The 23,161-nt window shown below is 36.3% G+C and overlaps 1 protein-coding gene across 1 annotated transcript in view; it reads left to right on the forward strand.

Moving 5' to 3' along the window:
- The window catches only part of ITGA8 (integrin subunit alpha 8), a 109,785-nt gene that overhangs the window by 41,291 nt on the left and 45,333 nt on the right, over positions 1-23,161 (forward strand). Inside the window, exons 14-21 of the mRNA XM_058028536.1 lie at positions 953-998; positions 2,867-2,974; positions 10,070-10,125; positions 10,729-10,883; positions 12,040-12,177; positions 12,632-12,699; positions 13,641-13,788; positions 20,060-20,152. Of these exons, the coding sequence (XP_057884519.1) occupies positions 953-998; positions 2,867-2,974; positions 10,070-10,125; positions 10,729-10,883; positions 12,040-12,177; positions 12,632-12,699; positions 13,641-13,788; positions 20,060-20,152 (812 nt within the window). The remainder of the gene's footprint in view (positions 1-952; positions 999-2,866; positions 2,975-10,069; positions 10,126-10,728; positions 10,884-12,039; positions 12,178-12,631; positions 12,700-13,640; positions 13,789-20,059; positions 20,153-23,161) is intronic.

The following is a 23,161-nucleotide window of genomic DNA, read 5'->3' on the forward strand; positions in this document are numbered from 1 at the left end:
GATACATGTCAGTCATGTTGAATGATAGCAGTAGTGGAGTGAAAGCTGTGCCCAGATGGACTCTGGGGGCTTTGAAAATGAACCAAAGCTCTTTCCAAAGGCAGAGGCAGCAGGAAAGTTAATCCTTTTTCCTCATGGCTTGGCTCCAGTTTTTCTCCAGGAGGCCTGAATGGATTCAGCAAGCCAGTCTGGATCTTTCCAGAGATCTCTAGATAAGGGCTCCAGGCAGAAAGTGGAAATATTCTGGCCTGTAGATTCCCAAACCCAGGCCACTGACCACTGACAAAGACATGGCCAAGTCCCAGTGTAGCACCTGTGTTGTTGACTCCTTCTGTCAGGGAAAATGACAGCTTTAGATGGATAACTGTTGTAAGCCTTTTCTCATATTGCTACAGTGCTGGAAACATTAGAGGCTATGAAATCAGCCATCCTCTGACCTTGCGTTGTGTTTATTTGCACAGAGATGTAATGCCTAAATTAATGAACAAATCACTTAAAACACAAAGTAGAATGGAAGGATTGTCAGGAAAGAACACCATGAAGTTTCAACATTATTTATAGGAAACTGGCGAGAAATTGTTTTGCAGCTCTTCATTTAATGGAGAGTTAAGGATTTGGAATAAAATACATCGAGTTTAATGGCATTTTTCTCCCCTATAATACAAGCTGGGGAGAAGTGAGATTGTGGCGTGGGTGACATTGTGTTAAATAGTTTGGCAGTTACTGGTTTCAACTGAGACATTTATGACACCATCTCTGAAATATGAAATGTTTTCCTTCAGGTAAAACACACTTGTGTTCTTCACACTTTTGAAGAAAAGTGCTTAGAAAGTAATTATCATGTTTGTTTTATGTTACTGCAATATTAATGTAAATAAGCTAATTTATGATGGAAAAAAAATGTGTGAGAGATTACTGTATAGCTATTCTGAAACCATTTTGGTTCTTCCAGATTTAATTGTGGGTGCATTTGGAGCTGGAAAAGCAGTTGTTTACAGGTATGTGGTAAATACAATGGATTTGATATTTCATGGCTTTAGTGGGAGATAAGAAAATTTAAAAATGCCAAATTCCTATTTCCCTGTTGCAGTGTGTAAAAGGTGGTCATTAGAGATGTTAAATTAAACATATTTTGAAAAAGAAGTGTTTTTTTCCCATGCTCAAACCCTGTAATTTTCAATGAAAATTTCCATGCTTAGGCTTAGCTCCAGCAGCTTCTAGAATGTTTGACTCTTTAGTTAATTTTAAATAAGAAATTTAAAAGGCATGGGGTTGAAAATTAATTTCTTCCCTGGGGAATTGGTGCTACTAAGACACTTTAAAATGACCAATCTTCAGAGATTGTGTATGTTAAGACATGAACCATTTATTGAACATAAAGACTGCTACTTTTAGCCTCAGTTTAAAAAAATGCACTGGATCCCACTTTACAAAACAAAAAGTTGTTGCTGACTATGGAGTTTCACTAAATGCACTTTTTGATGAGATGTAAAATTTGAAGCTGCCAAACACATAGACATTTACATAAAATCTGCTAATGCTCTCTTAGTCCAGCCGTGCTGGCAGCTCATTTCATTTAAGCATTCACCATCCATTGCTACAAAATGTGGTCATGTTTCTGATTCCTGTCTGGCTTCTTCTTGTCTGTATTCCCAACAGCACCTGACTGAGAAAAGGCATGTTTTGCTTCCCAACTGAATGTTTGTAACAGCATAAGAATTTTATAGAACAGGAATGTTCACTCATCTCAGCTAACGCTGTAGGTGTAGTGAGAAGTCCTGATTTTCCTTCTGTGCTATGAAAGAATCATACAAATACTTTGCAATGCCATGAGTGACTGCACAGGATAAAGCATTGAAGAATTAGATCCACTGTGTATTTTCAATAACAATAAAATGTGTTCTATGTAATTTAATAAAGTGAATATCAGAAAGCCATTTCCTGGCCAGAATGTTTCAAATATGCAACTTGTCATACTGTTAAAATAGAGTTTTATTACTGAAATTTTCTAGGCAAAAAAAGGTTTTCCCTGTTGCACGAAAGTGAAGAGAGTCATTTTATTTTTAATGTCTTGCTGAAGTAATATAAAGAAGTAATCATAAAAGCTCACATGTGGATTAAAATATCAGGAAAGTTAGAAAATGGTGATTGTGTAAGTTACTGTAAATAGTATTGCTGTCTTAATCAGAATCTGGACACATACTTCTTATTATTTGTCTTCCAAACTGCTTCCAGTTATAGATTATCACTTAATAACAGCTTCAGAGGGATGGTTTCTGTCCCCAGAACTGTATATTCATGTATATTCAGCACAATTTACTGGTGATTATTCCTGATTTGCAAAGTCCAAGAAATGTCAGACAGTTTATTTCATTATTGGCCCAAGATAGTCTACACCAACTTCTACTTTAACCAAATCATGTTTATTTCTTTTAAGAGTCTTGAAACAGACATTGTAATTTGGAATATATCATTATTAATGGAGACAGTACAGAATAAATCTGCAAGATGGCCAGAGAACTGCTGTAAAACCCAAAAAGGCAAATTCTGGTCCTTTGAGAAAACTCAGTGTGATGAAATGTGTCTGATGTGCCTCAGTCCTGGGACACATCTATTGCTTAACCATAGGGTACATTTTCTGTGATGTGTTTACATGAGATTTTTTTTGTGAATCTCAATAGGATTCTGATGGGGAAAAAAAAAAAAGGTTCTTTTGGCTATGAGCAGCATCATAAAACTGTGTTCTCGCAAGTAACCCTACAACTCTGGCTTCTCTGCAGCCAACTCAGTTCAGTGTTTTCTCTGCTGCAACTTAGGTACTAATATGCTCCTTCTGAATGTGGTGAACCTTATTTCTATCTCCCAGAGCCAGACCTGTTGTGACAGTGAATGCTCATCTTATTCTGAACCCCATGATTGTGAATCCAGACAATAAAACCTGTCAGCTCCCCAACTCTCAGCTTTTGGTGGCCTGGTAAGTCCATGATTACTCAAAAAATATTCTTATCCTCTTTCTCAAATTACTTCCTGTTCCTTAATTTTATTGCAGCTCTTTGTTGAATGTTTTCAGAATTCAAAATGCTGAAACATGCTCTGAGCACAACAAAATCCCCCTACATAGAAATCTTTTTGGTATTTTCCAGTACTTAGCAGATTGTCTAACTCATTGTGGTAGGTAAATTTGAGTCCTTTGATACACTGAGTCTCCTTCTGTATAGGAGGATGCTCAGCTCCTGGGCAAGCTGCAAAGTCATATGCAATGTTTAGATGAATGAAACATGAAACAGCTAAAATGGAAAAAACAGAAAACACAGTCATCTGTTTGTTGACAAAATGTAACAGTGAAAGTGATGCAGAGCTGGTGGGCCCTCCATTTTCTCTTGGAGAAAGACAGATCTTAGTCCTTTGTGGAAGAGAGAAGGTATCTGGCTGGCCATGCAGAGAGAAGTTCACAGGATGTTGTTTCTGGCTGTCTTTGGTCAGAGGAAGGTTTTTTTTAGCACATCACACAGGACAATGTTTCAACCATCCTTAAAAGAGAAACTCTTATCCACAGTAGCATTTAACTTTAAAAAGAAAAAAAAAAAAAAAAAAACAAAACAAAAAAACAACAACCAAAAAACAAAACAACCCAACATAAAAGCTAATTAAAACAATTTAAGATCAGTTACAAGTACAGAATGCTTGCAGGACATTTGGAGGCCAACTAATAACACATAACACCACATAAAGGCACATTTACTGCACTAGAAAAAAGTCACTTTGAAAGGACCCCAGGAATAGTTGACAAAAGAGGCTATTACAAATACATAAGATACTGTTTAAAAGTGGAAATCATAACAAATGAGGAAGCTAAAATCAAAACAGAGCATAAACACGTGCAAGTTGAATATAAAATGGTAGTAAGTCTTGCCAGAGAGTCTGTGAGGAACAGATTTCTAAGATGTAAAAACATTAGAAGCAGGAAGCCTGCCAGGAAGTGGGCTGAACAAAAACAATATTAAGGTGTAAAGGAGGACTCCAGAAGATAACATGAATGAGAAATTTTGCACTGCTTTTAAACCAAAGATGGTCAGAGGATTTCCTCACATTGGAGACATTCTTTACAGGATATGAGTCCTAAAAATAATCTCAAATGCAAGATTCAGCAAGAGAATCTTAAAGAATCTTAAAATTAATTGATACATATGAACTGTAAAACATAATCATGAGAAGCATTTCATTTAAGAGCCATGGAGGCTTTTAAAGGAACTAAACTTTGATACACTTAAACCAATAAATAAGTGGGCTTCAAAAGCATATGGGTTAGGGGGGATCAAGAGATTTTCACTCTTGCAGTGTTCTTTTACACTTTATGGACTTCTCATATTTTTATCATGCTCCTCATTTCTACATCCAGTGTAGAAAATTGCCCATCTACAGAGCAATGTAGAAGGCACTTGATGGAACTATACAAACCCAGAACTTTACAAAGCTTTGGCCTTTCTGGAATTTTTTTGATTCAATTATCTTGTGTTATAACAGTTGATGCAAAAAAAAAAAAATAAATACAGACACTTGGCTGAAGCATGTTCATTGACCCAAATTATGTTGTTTCACAACTCCAGACTTTAAGACTTTAAAAAAATGCTAAATGTCATAATAGAAAAGATTTTGGAACCGTAACAGTTAACAACAGGTATTGAAAGAAAAAAGGTGGGTTTTTTGCACAAGAGGAAGAAAATCTCTCTTAAAAAACATTCTTGCTCTGAGATAGTGTTTAGAAAAGGAAGGAAGAAATCCATACTCCTTTAACACATTTTTTGGGGGTTTTTTATTTCTCTGCTACAATAAGCCAGGAGTTTGGTTCATATCTACAAAGCTTTAATAGGAGCATAATTTAATTTCTGTCTGCTTTATTCTAAAATAATGCTCCCTAAAGATTTAGTTCATGTTATGAAAAGACTGAAGAGCAGCTGCTATTTTCCACACTGTAATTTTTTTTCCTTAGTTGATATAAGCTTGTATTGTACATATGAAAACAATTAGTGGGGAAACTCCAACAGGCAAAGAATTCCTTAGTCCCATGGGATAGATTTCTGTATCTCTTAGCCAGCTGTGCAACTTGTATAAAACTCTACTGACTGACACTGCAGAATTAGAATGAAAGGAAACCTCCTACCAGAAAAGCTTCAGGAAGTGTGTGTGCATGAATAATGTGGATTATTGTACGTTTCCAAGTATTAGGAAAATATTATTTCTGCCATGATATAAATTGCAAAGCTGAAGCAGCAGAGGAAACATGCACAAAAAGTCATTTTTATTCACAGCTCAAGGAGAATTGTCCTGAACTTCTGGAATCATATAATTCATTCCCTGCTGCGTGTAAAATGTGGCTGTTTCTGAGTTCCCAATACTAGCAAATCTGTAACAAATTTTGCAACTTTGAAGGTATTAAAGAATATGGAAAAAGAGTTTATTTTTTCCCCTAAGTGTGAAAGATGCAAGTTAATATGTGTAAAAAGAGGTAAATAAATTAAATGTTTTCATTTTTCAAAACCTCTTTCAACATAATGTGATTTATTATGTTCAAGATTGGGCTCTAGCTGTCAGGAGGTCTAATTTATCTATGCATTGATATTTTTATTACCATTTGAGGTCTGATTATCCATTAGCTACTTCATATATTTGTTCTTAAATTGCATCTACAAAAGTTTTTTACTCACCTCTCACTGATGTAAGGTGAATATTGTTAATTCCATTTTGTAGAGGAGCAATAAGTAAGAGAAATTACCTGACTTACCAAAAGTTGCATAAAAGTGTCCAATCATGAGAAAAAGTTGATTTGTAGCATATATTGTAGAATATATTTTGTATATATATGTTTTTTGGGGTTTTTTTTATATTTGTAGAGTATATTTTTTATTTGTAAGTGCTTTTCATGTTTGGATGTCTGATTTGAAATATAGGCTATCTACCTTCTGTAAACCCAGTAAAACCAGAAGCAGAGAGCTTAAAATTTCTGATCTTCAAGTTCATACTAACAAAAAATACTTGGAAAACAATGCAGTTCCTTTATCTCCAAATTTCTTACTATTAAAGTAGTAATAAAATATTTATGATCTTGTGTCAGCTAGATTCCGTAAATGAGACATTTTTTTGCATACACTTTTAAAAAAGCTGAATACAAAATTCCTATCAAAGAGATAAACTCCCAAAATAATATTTCAGCAGTTCATAGCTGCATAGGTTAGATTTTCTCCTTTCTGCTGCTGGTATTTTCTTTTCTCATTGACCTAATTTGAAAGAGGATGTGGTTGGTGCCCCATGGATATGGACCTAGGGGCCATTGTTGAGATGAATTTGTGTGAGATTTTCCAAAGACTGTTGGCCAGCCTGACCCCATGAGTGGGACAGCAAAGGCATATGGCCAACAGTCAGGAGATGGAGAGCTCACTCCTCAGGGGTGGTCAGAGGGGGTAGGCAGGTGGTGTCACCAACACAGCTGAGGTGCTGTACAGGAGACCTCTGTGCCAGGTTTTAGCTTCAGCAGCCCTAGAGACACCCAAAGGGCAGTCACTTGTTCTATCCAGCAGCCCTAGTGCTCCTGCCCCTTGGCCATGCAATGTAACTTAGCCATGAGAAGCCTTCAGCACTAAAACTCTGTGTTGGCCACTGGATTAGACTTGGCCATAACAAAATCTAAAATCAGGGCAAGAATTAGAACATCACCATAGAAGTGTGTTGTTTGGCTTGTACTTCAAGAAGGAAACTGTTTAAACGTTCATCAGTGAACAATAACAGCTTCTTCTCTTCTGTGGAGGTTTGTGACCTTGCAGGTTGGGTATCAGCCTCGCACAGAATGGAAGCCCAGAACATTAAAGCTTACACTGCCTTTCTGCATTCATTTTCCATCCTTTCTCTCCATCTACAAACCTGGGTGCTAAAGAAATCACTAGCAATGACAAATGACACCTGGTAGGATCTGCTAATGTCTTGCTTTTCACTTCCTGAAGGAACTTTTCTGGTTTTTTTTCAGCTGCTAGAGTAGCCATACCAAAATAATTTCTTTCTGGTAGTAAGTGCAGTCTAGAAAATATTATACATGGGTAACTAACTTTTCACCACTTCTGGTGATATTAGGTAATTTTATTAGGGTTAACTTTTGAAGAGACTGCTCCCATCTGTGCCAAGATTATTTTTGAAGAAAGGAATACTTTCAAATTTCTTGTTCTTGTAAAAATAATTTTTGCCTACCTGAAAAACATAAAATTGTTTTAAACTAACAGCTTCGTTGCCCTGAGATTGTCAGGAAAAGCTTGTGTGTTCAGTTTTAAGACTTTCCCTCTGTTTTGTAACTACATTCAAATACTATTCAAAGCATAATCTCATAGTGATGACAGACACAGCAGAATAAATGTGATGTAGGGATCTCTTCAGAAAGATTCATAGCACATAAAAAGTTTGTATGCTTTAGGATGATGGACTACTTCCCATTTGTTTCTTACTTGCTGAAGTTTTCTTCCTTTGATTGTTAATTCTGTTGTTTGGTTGATTGCCCCTACAAGCAAGCTCCAAAGCTCAGCTATTTTATTTCTTACTGTGCCTAGGAGTCAGATCTCAAATCTCTATAAATTCTTTAGACTCTTTTGTAGTCTGTCTTTCCCTCTGCTTTTCTTTTTCTTGATACTAAAACATCCCTCAACATCTCCCCAGCATTTTCTTGTTGAAGTGATGAGCGAATCTAAATTCATCTCAGTTTGCAATTGAAATCTTTGATGTCTTTAGCACTGTTTCTGAGCTAAAAAACGAAATCACAAATGTGTGGCAGAATTCTGCTACAACCATAGTCCTTCCTCTTGTGTGGCCAGAGTGTGGGAGTTTATCCACTCCAGATTTTTGCTTTTTTGCTCTGCTATTCCCTTTTTGACATGCTCTGCCTGGAGTGGAAGGAGTAAATCTTGACTCTTACAGTAATTTTTGAGAACATTACTTCAGTTATCAAAAATGTATTATGAATTATTCTGTTCATTGCAGTAAATAAAGCATACACTGAAATTGTTCTGTTTGACAAGTAAAGCATTCCAAGCTACATTTTTGAACACAACCTTTTCCCAAACATGATAGGACAAAATTTCTGTGACTCCTCCAAAGCAAGACAACTGAGTTTAATACATTGGCAGCTCTTGAGTTTACATCTGAGGAAATGCCCTCTTACACTCTGACATGTGAGGCCTGTGAAGTCTGATGTCTAAATTGCATTCATGCAATTACACAAGATTTCCTCATTTTTTTATTTTGGCCTTGTGTATTTGGAAATAATTGGTTCTTCCTGTATTGACTCATAATTGTAAAAAAGAAGGAATATGAAAAATCTGCATTCTCTGCACGGACTGGAATGACTGTTTGAAGGCTACAGATTAATGGCATTATGCCATTCCTGTTTCTCAAGAAATATTGAAAGAATTTTCCATTAAGGTCATGAGAGTGACACATATGCCAGATGCGGCAGTTTCATTACATCTGCCAGAGGAAGCAAACATGCAATTAGAATGAGATTATGGGTTGGTTTAAAGGTTATGTTAGTGGTTTTTTATCCACTGCATTGGAACATTATTATACAGTATAACAGTAGTGAGGAGATCAAGATCAATGAATAAGGCAATTTTTTTTTATTTAATTTAAGCTGATTTTAATGCTGACCTACAATTTATTTTCCATATGCAAACCAAAATTTTTTATGAAGGCATGAAAATTTTCATTAAGAATGACTGGTAACCAGAAGCACTTGCAAGAATCTATCACCTGAGCAATTTTGTTACATTATACAGGATTTCATTAGGAATTATGGTATGCAGAACTAAGACTATGTGGCAGATGACAGCAGAAATCAAAAATCAAGAACATCTTTCCAGTGACAGATTTCTTGTTTTGCCACTTGTCAGGGAAGTACGCTCTGCTAATTGCATCAACGGGCATAATTAATACTGTTTCTCATACTATCTAGAGTAATTTGTGAAAACTTTTTCAAAATGCAATTCAGTTAAATATTTATAAAATTTGCACAGATTCCTTACAAAGTGAAACTTGTCTATAATCATAACTTTTTCTGGGTTTTTTTGAATTAATTTTTATATAAGTTTAAAGTTCAGATTAGAAGGTATCAGCCAACACAACTATAAAAGGCTTCTCCTGTCAGTTGTTGAGTATAACTGCAAATGTGTTGCCAGTCTTACACAGAAATATTTCTTATGGGAAAGGACTCTCCTATGGTTGAGGTGACATTTGTATAAGGGTTACAGTTGTGATATGAGTATTTCTAGGCTCAAAAGAGCTTGCTATACATTCAGAAAAGGCAAATTAAAAACAATTAACTTATGTTGTGTTCCTTTTTGTGGAATGCATTGCTTTAACATACTAGAAAAAGAATGTGAATCACCAATTTCTCTATGCTTTGATTTAGGTGATGTAAGTGCCCCTTTCTGCAAAACTTAGCTACTTAAATGCAATGCAGTTTGGTTAGTCTGATGTCAGAAAGATCGAAAAATTTAAGTTTTATGTTTGGAATTAATTGTAGCCTGTTGAAATAATGAAAATCTTATAGTAATGCCAGTGGAACACATTGGTATCCCAAGTGCTTTAATTTGCTGGAAAAGAGCTTGAGCGTTGACAATATGCTCCAAGATTTTTCTGATTTGACCATGATGAACCAGAAAGTATTTCTGCAGACAGCCTCTTATGAAGGTGGTTTCCTGAACTTCAGCATAAAAAATCCAGCTTTGGCAATAGTGTCAGAAGGGTCATCTCCATGGACTCTTTCAAGAACTGCTGGGACCAGAGAATCTTCTCTGTACCTTTGCCAGGAAATATTCAGAGACTGTCTTTTGAATATTCTTCTGTGATTATTAGTGAAGCCTAGGAGACTTCCTGACATAATTAGGGAATACCATAGGTAGCTAGATACAATCTCAGTTAACATCTTTTTAAGCAAATTAAAATAAAACTTAAAAGATATGATTTGGGAACTGCTGATTCCCAGGTCAGTCCATTTTCTGCTAATAATGAATTATTCTCCTTTTTTTATATGTAGCTTTACTGTAAGAGTCTGCGCAGATTTTGAAGGTCAAAGTATCTCAGATGAGATAGGTAAGAAATATTTTCTGTTGCTGTTATTTACTCTAGTCCTGCTCCATTTCAAATGCATTTTTTCCTACACTTGTAAAGACAATAGGAGTGAGATCCTCCTCAGGCAAGAAAATGAAGTTTAAAAAAAGTAGATAGACAGATGGATATATGGATATATGAATAGATAGATAGATAGATAGATAGATAGATAGATAGATAGATAGATAGATAGATAGACAGACAGATGTGTGTGTGTGTGTGTGTGTGTGTGTATGCAAACCTTTTATTACTCACTTAAAGGATTTTTTTTTTTTCAGTTTAAGTCGTTTTCTAAATAAAACCAAGAATGTACCTTGTTGGAGAAAGTTCTGTTTTGGAAAAATAATAAATTAAAGGGACAGAAGTCCTGTACACATATGATCTGTCAATGAAATAAGAAAGCTTAAATTATACATCCTGGATAATTTGGATCAAAACTTAGTGGGCTTTTAAACAGACAGGCACTTAAAACATGGATTAGTTTTTCTCGGAAGACTTGCCTAGGTTAATGAATTATAATACAGAATGAATTTCTGTTTTGTTTCTCTTATATCAATAAGTAATTTATTTATTTGTATCCCTTAGTGCTGAAAGGTGAATTGCAGTTAGATTCATTGAAACAGAAAGGAGCTGTTAAGAGAACCCTCTTCTTTGATTACCATCAGTCACATCACTACTTCTCCATTGTGATAGAAAGACAGAAACAACTCCATTGCCAGGACTTCCTTGTTTATCTCAGAGTAAGTTGTTTAAAATATTTTGGACTTTCATCATTATTTGAGTAGTACCAGGGATTTAAAGATAATAATAAAAAGGAGTCACTGGAAAAGGAAGAGTTATCTCCAAAGTTACAGAAATGGGATACAAGATAGACTTCATCTGTATGTTCAGTATGTCCAGAGCATTCTGCTACCTTGAAAAAATTCCCTATGTAAATCTTTGGCCTCATCTTTTGTCAATATAAGTAGAAAAGAAGGATTTTGAAGACTGTAGAATTTCTTTATGTAAAAATACCTTAATTTCATGCTCTTCTGGAAATTCTGATCAAATACTGCATCTTCTGATATAAAAATGCAAGATTGCTTTCCATTTTTGGTATTCTTTTTTTTTTTTTTTAATATTCACAGTGCAGTAATAAATGAATCATGTTAAATATCATGCCAATTTAGGTTCAAAAGATTATAAAGGAGTCTTACCAGAAATATTGGCCTAAAATTCATGCATTTTTTAAAATATTTTAAAGATATTTTAAAATAATTTTAGAAAAACTAAAACTATGAAATTCAAGTTGTAAAGGTGAAAGGATCAATACTTCCTCACTTGCAGGTGGGGTTACCTCATGCAATTGAAGTAGATTATTCCAAGTCTGATCCAAGAAATGCAGTGGGAGGTGAAATGGAGAAGTTTCAAGCACTATGTAAGGACATATCTAGATAGTAAAGGTGGTTTAATTTTACCATTGCTAAGTCTTATAAATTCTTAGGTATGGTACAAACCAGCAATATTACCTCCACAAATCCACACATGCCCTGCCTCCATTTCAAAAGGAAGGGGGGCAGTACCTGATAGGAGTTGGTTCTGTGTGTCTCTCTTAAACAGCTTCATTTTAGGCTAATGCTTTGAAAAATTTCTGAGTCTACTCAGCTCAGCCAGCTTCTTCCACATGTGGGGCTGTGGAGGCAATGTGTTCTGGGCATTCCCATTACTGGTGAGTCACTTTGCTTTCCTAATGACATCACATGCAGCCAGAATTTGGCCAGCATCGGTCAAAGAACCATGTCTTACCTTCAATAAAGACCACATCTTTACCATCAGAAGTCTGAATTTGTTGCTTTTTATACCAACTGAAATAATCATAGCAAACCATTGGTTTTATTATGTGATTATTACTCACAGGATGAAACAGAATTTAGAGATAAATTATCTCCTATCAATATAAACTTCAATTATAGTTTGGATGAGACCAGTTTTGAAGATAGTTTCACTGTGAAGCCAATCCTGAACTATTACCAGAAAAACTCACTAGCAGAGCAGGTATGAGTTTTGCATGTTATATTTTCCGTATATAAACATGAAAGCATTTACAAATATTATGTGTGTCATCTTCCTTAAAAGAGAAAGCCAGAAATTACATGACAGGGATTTAATTAATACAAAATATAGACTCAATATAAAACTAGAACAAACAGGCCTTTCAAGTATCTCCAAAACTTTCTTGTTTTGATTGCCTTCTAGAATATGTAAGCCAAGTTAGTGTGGGAAAGGGACTGAAGATTATATTGTTCTGCTAAGGATATATTTGACCATCTAAATAGTCTCCAACCTCTTACTACCACATGAAAAGGAACTTACAGAAAGCATAAAAAGATGTATTTCAGCAAAGCAGTGCTAGTGGTATTTAAGACAGGTTAGCAATATGTAGTGATGCAATTTGGTCTTTAAGGCATGTACTAACTGTATTATATTTTTTTATTTGGCAATGATACAGGCTTACATTCTGGTTGACTGTGGGGAGGACAACTTATGTATTCCTGACTTGCAACTTTCTGCAGTGCCGTAAGTGAAATAAGATACATTATGCTGTATATACACAGTCCAGACACTGCTAACTGTTGCAACAGAATGATGTAGAACACAGTTCTGTTGTTTACTGTAGCTAATCACTCTTACTTGATTTCCTGATTTTAATTTGTGCATCCATTTCAGCTATAAAACCAAGAAATGGATGCACAAATTAAAACAAACCATATTCATGCTGTTTAATGGTTATCATAGAAAATATAGTTTGCAGGTGTTTGTTAGAGTGGCTCTAGTTCTGTGAAAACCAAGAGATTATACAAATTGTTGTTCATAGGAGGTTTCAAGTTTTTTATTTCAGTGTGCCAGTGACTTTGCACTTGGACACAATTCTCACAGTATACAGTGAAGTAAATTAATCTCAAAATAAAATTTTCAAAATATGGCAACAGTTTCTTCTGTGGAGGGAGAAATATGCCAAGCAGGACAAGTGGGGAATGTCAGAGAGTTACCTGACTCTCATCAGAATCAGTCTGTAGCTGTGAAACAAGGGCACAGTGCCATTGCAGGTCTCAGGAGAATATCTGTCATTGTTTGTATTACAGTGGACATGAGGAGATAACTACCACCTTTGTGTCCTCCAGAAAACAATGCTCATGAGACCCTGTGGCAAGTGGTTCCTCCACTAAATACTTCCTGTTGTTTAGAAAGTAGTCAGGCTCTGAAATTTTTTACCAGTTGCTTTCAAGTTTTGTAATAGTCCATCTTGGCCACAGTGGTGTTTTCTCTTAACCTCTTTTCTACCCAGGTCCTGGTATACTTTTTGATGCTGTCATTTATATAGAAAATGGGGTTTTTTTGTGTTCACCGAGTGTTTTCCAGAACAAATGCTCTGAGAGCAAAATGTCCTTCTGCTTTATTCATATATAAATCCTAATTGTGCATGTTTTAACTCCTGACAAGTAGTATGTTCTATACAGGGATACAGATCAGCTAATAATTGGAGAAGAAAACTGTGTCATGCTCATAATAAATCCAAGGAATGATGGGGAAGGAGCCTATGAAGCTGAGCTACATATAAAGATTCCACCCGAAGCAGATTACACCGGGGTCGAACGCAACAACAAGGTAAAGTAAAATCAAGATATTAGTGATAATGACAACTGAGAGCAAGGATTACCTACATAGGCTGTACCAGCTGAAAGCAGCACATAAAGAGGTTCCTTTCAGGAAGGGAGATTCCATCAACTCTCAGCTATCCTTGCTTGCACAGCCCAGGGTAAAGATAAGCCATGCCTCCAAAAGGTGGGAAGGACAGGACCATTCTGTTCAGAGCCAGATCAGGTTCATTCCCATTAACCGAGCTCCTTCCCACTAACTTCTTTATAATACTACACAAATATTGTCACATTTCTTCTAGGAATAGAGGTGTTCACATACCTATACCTATTCACAATTCCTATGTTCAGATTTTGAACCAGTAAACAATACCAGTAGCAGAAAGTAATACTGCCAAATTCCTTTATGCTTCCTTTAGCCTGGGATCCCATGGTACCAACTCCCAGTCAGAGTTAATGAGCCCTGCTGACCCCCAGACACTTGGACACTGCTGTCTCCCCTCACAGCACACCAGTGTTTTACCACTATTAAAGGTGTCCCAGTTTCCAGTATCCTGAATAGTTGGGCATTACTGCAGTATAAAATTGACAAAGTTACTTTTCCTTGTTGTCAATTCTTTCATGTTATGAATGGACAAAAAATGCAATTAAAATGTAAAATGTGCCAGTGTTCACAGAAGGATTAATGTTGACTGAAGTCTTGCTGAGCTGTACTGAACATTCAGTGTTTTTCCTTTTTGGGTCTGTTTGTTTATTTAAGAGCAAAGATGAAACCCTATCCTGCAAACAAGCAGAGTGTTCATGTATTCTCTGTTGGACAGCAAGTCTGAATTGCCTCATCTGCACATATATCTCCCAGGGTGTTGCAACATGAGCCTGCTTTTTTCTGTTAGTGCCTGGAATGTTCAAAAGGGCCTCAAGGGTGAGAGTGGGAGAAAGCAAGTTTATTTCCTTTCTGAAGGCAAATGTTTTTAAGGAAGTTGAATTAACTTACAAGGTATTTCCTTATTCTCCTTCTGTCAGTGACTTTATTAATGGGCTTCTAACCTAGTTTGAAAAAAAAATCCAAGAAGAAGTAATGCTTTCATCAAAGATGATAGAAATTCTCTGCAACTTCACATCTCAGAAATATATCTTAAAGACACCAGCCTTTTCCTACTGCCTGTTCCTTTTGTTCTCTTAGCAAAGCCACTGGTTCTGTAATCTACAAAACTAAAGTTCTCTTTAACATGCTACAAATGGTTACTTTTTTCCTTCCTTCCTCTTTAGAAATCTTTTGCTGCTCTTTTGGATGTTACCAAGGTGTCAGAGGAGGCACTAATTCCAAAACCCAAACATGTATTAGCCCATATCTATTATTTGAAGGACCTGGGGGTGGGAGTAGACAAGAGGCTGGACATGAGTTATCAATGTGCATTTCCAGCCCAGAAAGTCAAACGTGTCCTGGGCTGCATCAGCCTTCCAGTACCTGAAGGGAGACTAAAACAAAGACAGAGAGAGACTTCTTACACTGCCATGTTGTGGCAGGACAAGGGAGAATAAATTCAAACTGAAAGAAAGGAGGTTTAGATTAGATACTAAGAAAATTTCTTGGCTGTGAGGGTGGTGAGGCACTGGAACAGGTTGTCCAGGGAAGCTACAGATGTCCCATCCTTTGAAATGTTTAAGGCCTGGTTGGATGGAGCAGCCTGGTGTAGTAGAAGGTGACTTGTCCACAGTGGCAGGGGTGGAACAAGATGATTGTTAAGGTCCCTTCCAATCCAAACCATTCTCTGGTCTGGACAGAGACAAATCATTCAGGGCTTTTTACCATTTTAGGAAAATCTTAGTTTTACAGTGACAACACCATAGACTCATGGAGAAAGGAAGGTAAGATCCTGGTGCTTTGGAAGAATAAAGAGAAGATAGAATGGGTTGAGAAGGAGTTTTATAGTTAGAATACTTTTTCTTTTGAGGACAAAATTTTAAAAACCCAGGAAACACAATACAATTACTTCATTCTTTTCAGATTTTGGGAAGGATAAAAATGCCTTTCTGACAAATCCAATTCTGAATCCTCGTAGATAAAAACGGCCCTCCTTTTCTCTACATTTACTTAGCTCATTCACACACATAATTTATTTCATATTTTTTGCTTTTTGTACTTCATTCAAAAAGATATCATCATGTTCTTTCTGAGAAGGATCAAAACATTAGTCCTTTTTAGTTCATTTCGTCATTTTTAGTTCTTTCTGCATTTCAAGGACCATTTTCACAAGGATTACAAATGGCAGTGAAAAGAAGTTTATTCTTCCTATTCTTTTGAATAGTAAATGTATATTTCTTTAAACTATGTTTTTTGAAATATTATGGTTCCATTATGTAAACTAAAATATTAACTTCTATGTTCATTTGGAAAAAATTGATACTGCAAATTTCTTCTAAAATTTTCTAAATGTAAATTCTTCTGTTACCAGGATCACCAAATTCTTAGTATCATAGTATCACTGAGTATAAGTGAGTATAAATGAGAGGGATTCAATTCATTCAACTTACAGGGCTTTGAGCAATTTGAACTGACAAGATAACAAGAAGTTATCACACTGGATGCCATAAACACTGAGGCATATGGAAAAAGGTCTGCAGGCACTTTTTGAGGCATGGACTAGAGGTGAAAATGACAGTTTTCATGTCAGTTGCAGTGGAGTCAGGATTCCAGTTCTTATTTTTATGTTTGTGTTGTATCCTGACAATGGGGTATCTGTGACTGCTCCAGAAATGTACCTAATTTAATATAAAGCAATTTCAGCAGACAGGTAGATTTATGGTAGAGCCTATTGCAATCATATTCTTAAAGCTCTGCCTCTAGGTTGCATTTCCTCTTGGTTGCATCCATGTTTACAGTCCTCTTGTAGCTGTTTTTCTCCGAACTGCAGAATTCCTGGTATTAAGGCAGAGATAAGGTTCTCCTCAAAGCCAACAAATCAGGCAGAGTAAGACAAGAATAAATGAAATGGAATTTGATACATTTCTGATGGAACTGAAATATCTGTAGAATCAAATAATTCAATTACACTGTCATAATTTCAAACTGACTGTATTCATAGAGGATATTTGTCTACTGTGGAGCTATTCTGCATGTAGTCTAGCTAATAAAGAAACACACATTAAGTGCTTTATAGAGAAACACCTTAAGTGCCTCCTGTCCAATCCTGCTTTTTTTTCTTTATTTCACGTTAACAATGTATTGTGTTATTCTATATCTTTTGAATTACACTTAGAAGCTGATGAAGTCAAAAACTTCACTGAAAATTCACTTGTCTTCTAGCTCCTCCCTTCAGCTTTGTGCAGTATAGTGTTTGACGTGCCTCAGTTGGCATTATCTTCTTATCTCAGACCTGATCCTGTAGAATATTGCACACAGACTGTGCAACTGCATAAAAGATTAGCAACATTTTGCAGAAATGGTATCGTAGGCAAGTGGAGAGGCAAATGAATATGTGTGATTTTAAAGTCTGAGGTCGGGGACATGATTTTGGAGCTTCGTTGATTCCTGCAGAGGCTGACACTTCCTTCAGTCAAAAGCTGAGGATTGAAATAGAATGACTTTAAATGAAATCAAGTGTGTTTTCTACCAGTTGTATTGTGGAAATACTTAGAAGGTCCAGATACCAGGTAAATGAGAAAATTACCACAGCTTCTCTAGTTCCTGCAAACCCACTGGCTTGCAGTAACTGTTCATATGCAGTAGTTGTGAATTTACTGAAATTAGCTGCAATGAAGAAAGTATAACCACTTTGTAGTATTATATACATATATTTCCAGCAGTAGATCCAGAGCCAATATGTACTGCTGTATGGTACATTCTTACACCACAACAGTCCCTAACAAGACTGTGTGTTTGAATCCCCAGCCATTGCCTGAACACTGTGCACCAGCCCTTTGCTCCATGGTAGAGCTGCCCCTATTGAACAGCTCAATCCTGCCTTAGTAGCAAAAGCTGGGACCCAAATTCTTATGGAATAATTAGTAAATCAGGCAAATACAAAGCACTAACAGATATTTGTTACACACCAAAAACATTATATATTTTGGCAGAACTGCCTCTACTCAGGCTGGAAACTGCAGACTGGTGAAGATCACATCCAGACTGGTATTGCAGTGGATAAGCTCTGAGCCATTTCCCCCATGCCCTTCTGAACTGAAGAGTTAAAATGAGAAAAAGACCTGGAACATTCTTGTCTTACATGGAAATTCTTAGACTAGGTACATTGTGGCTGGGTAGATGAGACATGATTTGAGCTTGGTGAAGGCAAAGACTACTCTTCATATGTCAGTTAGATACATAAATATACATCAACCAGAAGATCCCCTAATCAACTAATTAAATCAACTAATCCATCCCCTTTTCCTCATAAAATAAAATTGGAAGGTGATGGTAAAGGAAAGAGGAAGTTTTTTACTTGCCAGCTGGTTGTGTTTAACCATTGTGGCATCACTACAACCACAAAAGAGTTTCAAGCTTGTAGGCTGCCTGGATTACTTAAAGCATCCAATCACTTTCTAGTTAAAATGCACCCTGGGAGCACATGTGATAATTGTTGGGGTTTTACTTCTGCTCAAGACTGCGAAAAAAACCTGTGTGTTGCTACAGAAATGTGAATTGCTACCAATGTCAGGTAGAAGGGCTTTGTGGCAAACCCTTCCATCTGGCTGAGTTATATATGAATGTAATGATGCTGACCACAGTAGGTGTACTAGTCTCAGCTCTTGCTAGCTTCCTGCCTGGTTTTAATTTTCCTATTTTGTACTTAACCACCTCAAAAAGACGATCAGTGCAAAAACAGACAGTAAATCTCATTATGGAAGGAATTCTACCAAGATTGACCCTTTGTCACATCTTTAGACTGCACAAATTAGCTTTTGTGATGCCGGTCAGATAAATTCTGCAGCATTAATCATTTTTAGTCTAGGAACATAGCCTCCAGATTGCAGAAGAGCTCCTTGAAAAACTCCTATATTTTCTCAGCCTTTGAGGGCCAAAAAAAAATATGTGATAAGGGCTGATTTACTTTGTGTTGGTCTATAATACAGCATCTTTAAAGAAACTGCCCAGTATCTAATACAAATGAGTATATATATCTAACTTTTAGACTTCAATTTCAACTCCTCTCCCCCAACAAAAGCAAAGCTATAAACCCACACATCAAGATCAAATGGACAATTTTCCAGACACGTTTGATTCTGACTGTGTTAACACCCTCTTTTCTCCCATGCATTGCTTCCCGCCTCTAATTAACCAGCTGGAGAGAATATAAAAATGCTTCCCTCCCAACCCTAGAGAGGCTTGGGAAGGCTGTTAGTGCACTGGACATGCTGTGTAACAAACTTTTGTTTCCTCCTAGCAAACTGTAAAAATGTCAGCATACAATGAGGTGTCTGCTGAGGGCATGCTTCACATGGGCTCTATTTAGGACATGCCCTGTCTTTTCTTTTAATCTCAGGAAGTTACAAGGACAGCATGTCCATGCTGGCTTTTACAGATAGGGCAAATTGGTACAGAGATTTCCCAGGTCTTTTTATACAGAGGTCATGAGCTCATTCACACTGGTTCATCTGTGAGAATCACAAATGAGCAGAAAGGCAATGCAACTTGCTGCATCCTGCTTTTACAAAGCTGCTTTCTGCACATACATGGAAATGTCTTCATTTACTGAACATGTCAGAGAGGAAAACAGAAAAAAACCCCAACACATTTTATTGCAACCCCCCATATTTTATTGCTTTGCTTTATTCTGTATCTACTAGCTTGCACTGTTTTATAGCTGTATCTCTTTTGTAGTTTGTTTTGTTTACAGATGATATTACTAGTGATTAGGATTGCTATAAACAAAAACAACCTTTATATCTGATAATGTGAAAATCTATCTCCTTTGTTGCTAATTATGTTTTTACAGAATTACTGTGAGACCTATTCTTCTCACTTAGTTTTGTCTACTCTTTGTTTCTCTGTTGAGTCATTATGGCTATAGGAATGATTCATGGCAACAAAGCAGTATGGTAAAACTAGACATAGAGTGATCTCATCCTGGTTCTTAAGGTACTGGGAAACTATCCTGTTTGTTTTTCCCTGGCATCAGTTTCCCCCCGTTGTCTGACAATAACCAACTAAATGTTTTGATAGTGCTCTGAGCAGGTGTCTGAAATCAAAAGAAAGTTCACAGTCAAAAAGGCATCACTTTCCCAACTGGATCCATTTCACTGTGATCTCTGACCTCTGTATTGGTGTCCTTTTGTTGCAGGCCCTGCGTGTGTTGAGCTGTGATTACAAGATGGAAAATGAAACTAGAATGGTGGTTTGTGATCTTGGGAACCCCATGGTGGCTGGCGCAAACGTAAGGGAAAACCAGATGCATTTACTGATTTTTATCTAATTGAATTTTAAAGGGGAACAAATGGAAATTCATTCAATTACCAGAATGTGTCCCAATAAGCAGCACATGAACCAAATTATTTACCTGGACAATAAATTGTTGGTGTAATAAGAGGCAGGATTGTGCTTTTGGAAAAGTAGCAATTTGTTTTTCTAAAAGATTAATTATGCTAGAACTTGGAGTTCATGTCACTCAAAGAAAGTGAGAGTGACTCAATTTATCACTATCATTTCATTAGAAGTTGCACTAGTATAATGAGAATTCCAATCTATAATGTGATGAGTTTATTTCTCCCTTTTAGAATCCTCTCTACTTAAAACATGAAGATATATGTATAGTAAATGACAACATCAGCCTGATTCTCATCTTGAGTGCATAAGGGTTGTATTGCCAGTTTATATCACAATTTATATCAAGGAAAGTGTGTTTGGAATAAACTTATGCTTTAAAGTTATTATTTTATTTCTAAAGATTTCCCTGAAAAGTAAAAGTATCATCCTAAAAAGTAAAAGTAATTGAAAACATTTCTGAGGAATGGAATTTTCATAATGGGATGATGGGATGCAATGACAGCCTCTAATAAATCATACTACACATTAGACGGAATGATGGTAGCCTTGTTTTGGACAAAAGCATAACTATATAATAAGTGATGATGAACACTAGATAAGGATAAAATAGGTTTGGAGATAAAAAATTCCACAATTGTCATTCTTTGTCCCTATGTCATGACAAAACAACCCAGGAAACCCCAGAAATGTTAAATCCAGGAATGTTCAGCTATGGATGCTCTTACAGAGGAATTAAGTGTTTCTCATAAATTCTTAAGTTCTAGAAATATTTAACTAAAAGAAAATAAACCAAATATTGATACTTAAATAAAAAACTGTCCTAATAAGAGCAAAGCAATCAACAGCTTAAACATATATCAGGAATAAATAACAGCTTTTAGTTGAAAACTACTACTGTTTGAATTTCATATTGGACCTATGGCTTTGCAAAGAAACCAAAGCAAATTTCTTTTGTATTTTCAAAATACCTACTAAGTTAAGGTCTATCCTATGGAAGATCAGTATTTCAATCTTCAGCCTCTCTGTAGAGACAGCCTTTCCTGGCCTCTTTTAATCTTGAAATGGGTCATGTCTGATCCTTCAGTGAAGGCAGGTGTCTCATAGTGTCATCTGCTTGCATGGCCACAGGCAGTCCCAGAGATTCTTTGGGACTACAGGGAGGTGGAAACCATTGAAAATTAAGCTCCAGGTGATGGACCTCCTAGGAAGAAGAATCTCTACATTGAACTACTTTGAACTAGAATTCTGAAGAGATTACTATAAACATTTCTGAGAAGGACATAGACAAGAAGGCCAAAAGATTTTGTAGCTTTTGTTTTATTCTACTTAATGAAAATCCCAAAAAGTAAAAGTAATTGAAAACATTCTGAGGAATGGAACTTTAATAATGGGATGATGGGATGCAATGACAGGCCAAAGCATGAGAAAATTCCAATTCAAGGCAAATAATTTCTTGTACTGAGAAGACAGCAATTTTATTCATCTGCTTAGTAGTTTCCTAATTAGCATCAAGGCAGAAGCAAATTCTCAAAATACAGACGGAAGTGGACAAGAATATTGTGGGTGATTGGGATGCAGTGGAGTGGGGCAGGAGAGCATAAAGCCCCTTGGGCTGGAAGAGAAAAGGAAGACCAAACACAAGAGACACTAACTTGTATGCCAAGAAGGAAAGGAAATCTTTGCAATAAGCATAAGCAATGGAAAGTTCTGCGTGTAGAGGTGTTAGACTACAGACCCTAATACTCCTCCCTTTGAATCCAAAGCCCTGTTTCCACATCATCCTTCACCCAAAATGCTAGCAATAGCAGTGTGAAGACTTCAGGAATGCCATTTGGTGGCCACTAAAACATTACTACTCTTGCCTGTCTCTTTATGAATTTTCACAGAATAACTAATCCTTCTTCTCTTCAGAATCAATTCTAGGACTGCTCTAAGTTCCATTACCAGATACTATTAAGCACACTACTTCATAAAGAGACAAGTAGCAGAATAAAACAGCAGGGTTCATAATATATTCAAGGGTTTTCTACTTTACAACAAAATAATCCATCCCTTTAAAATTGAGGCATCAAAGGTGGCATTACAAAGCCAGATGGCAACATTGTTTGATTAGAGTAAGTGAAATCTTAAATCCTAAATTTATCTTTGAAGCCAGCTCTCCTGGAAGCTCAGTAAAGGTGAAAGGACTTGTGTTTTTTTCAGTCCAAACATATTTGTGATAGCAAATGTACTTCCAAAAGCAAAATACCAACCCTTTGTACAAATTGCATAAATCTCAAAAGGTTGCTCTGATCCATCTCCAGTTTTGCAAAACAATTCTGCTCTGGCAGGAGATCAGTTATTCTCAAAATACTCAGTCAGAAAGGGACTCTTTGTGGAAGCTGTGAGTGGGAAGGAAGGGTTAGGTCAAAATTGAACATTCCTAAAACTCTTTAACTATTGAGTCACCTTAATGACTTGCCAGCACCCTGAAATCCTAGAATTCTTGAGCTCTTGAAGATCAACTTCTGAGTATGAGGGTTATGTTGGGATTTTGTAATATAATCTATGGGATATTACTGCAGCAGACACCTCACATCTTCAAAATGCATTATGTCATCTGTGTCCTTAAAATTGTTTACTGGCCACAAAAAATATTTCATCTTTTCAGTAATATCTTTGAAGTTAAAAAAAAATAAAATCAAAGAGTAAAAATGAAGATAAAAAGAATTGTTAAAGAAAATCTCAATGCCAGAATGCAAGCTAAATGTCTGACAACATCTCACTGGCAAAGATTGCTCAATATACTTATTTATGACACTGAAATGGATCAGACAAGCTTCCTAATGCCTGTTCAGTGGCATCAGCAAGTGAGAAAATTCTACTAGAAGAATCTGGAAATTTATACAAATTAATAGAA

This window comes from Melospiza georgiana, chromosome 1, assembly GCF_028018845.1.
Source record: "Melospiza georgiana isolate bMelGeo1 chromosome 1, bMelGeo1.pri, whole genome shotgun sequence".
Taxonomy (NCBI): Eukaryota; Metazoa; Chordata; class Aves; order Passeriformes; family Passerellidae; genus Melospiza; species Melospiza georgiana.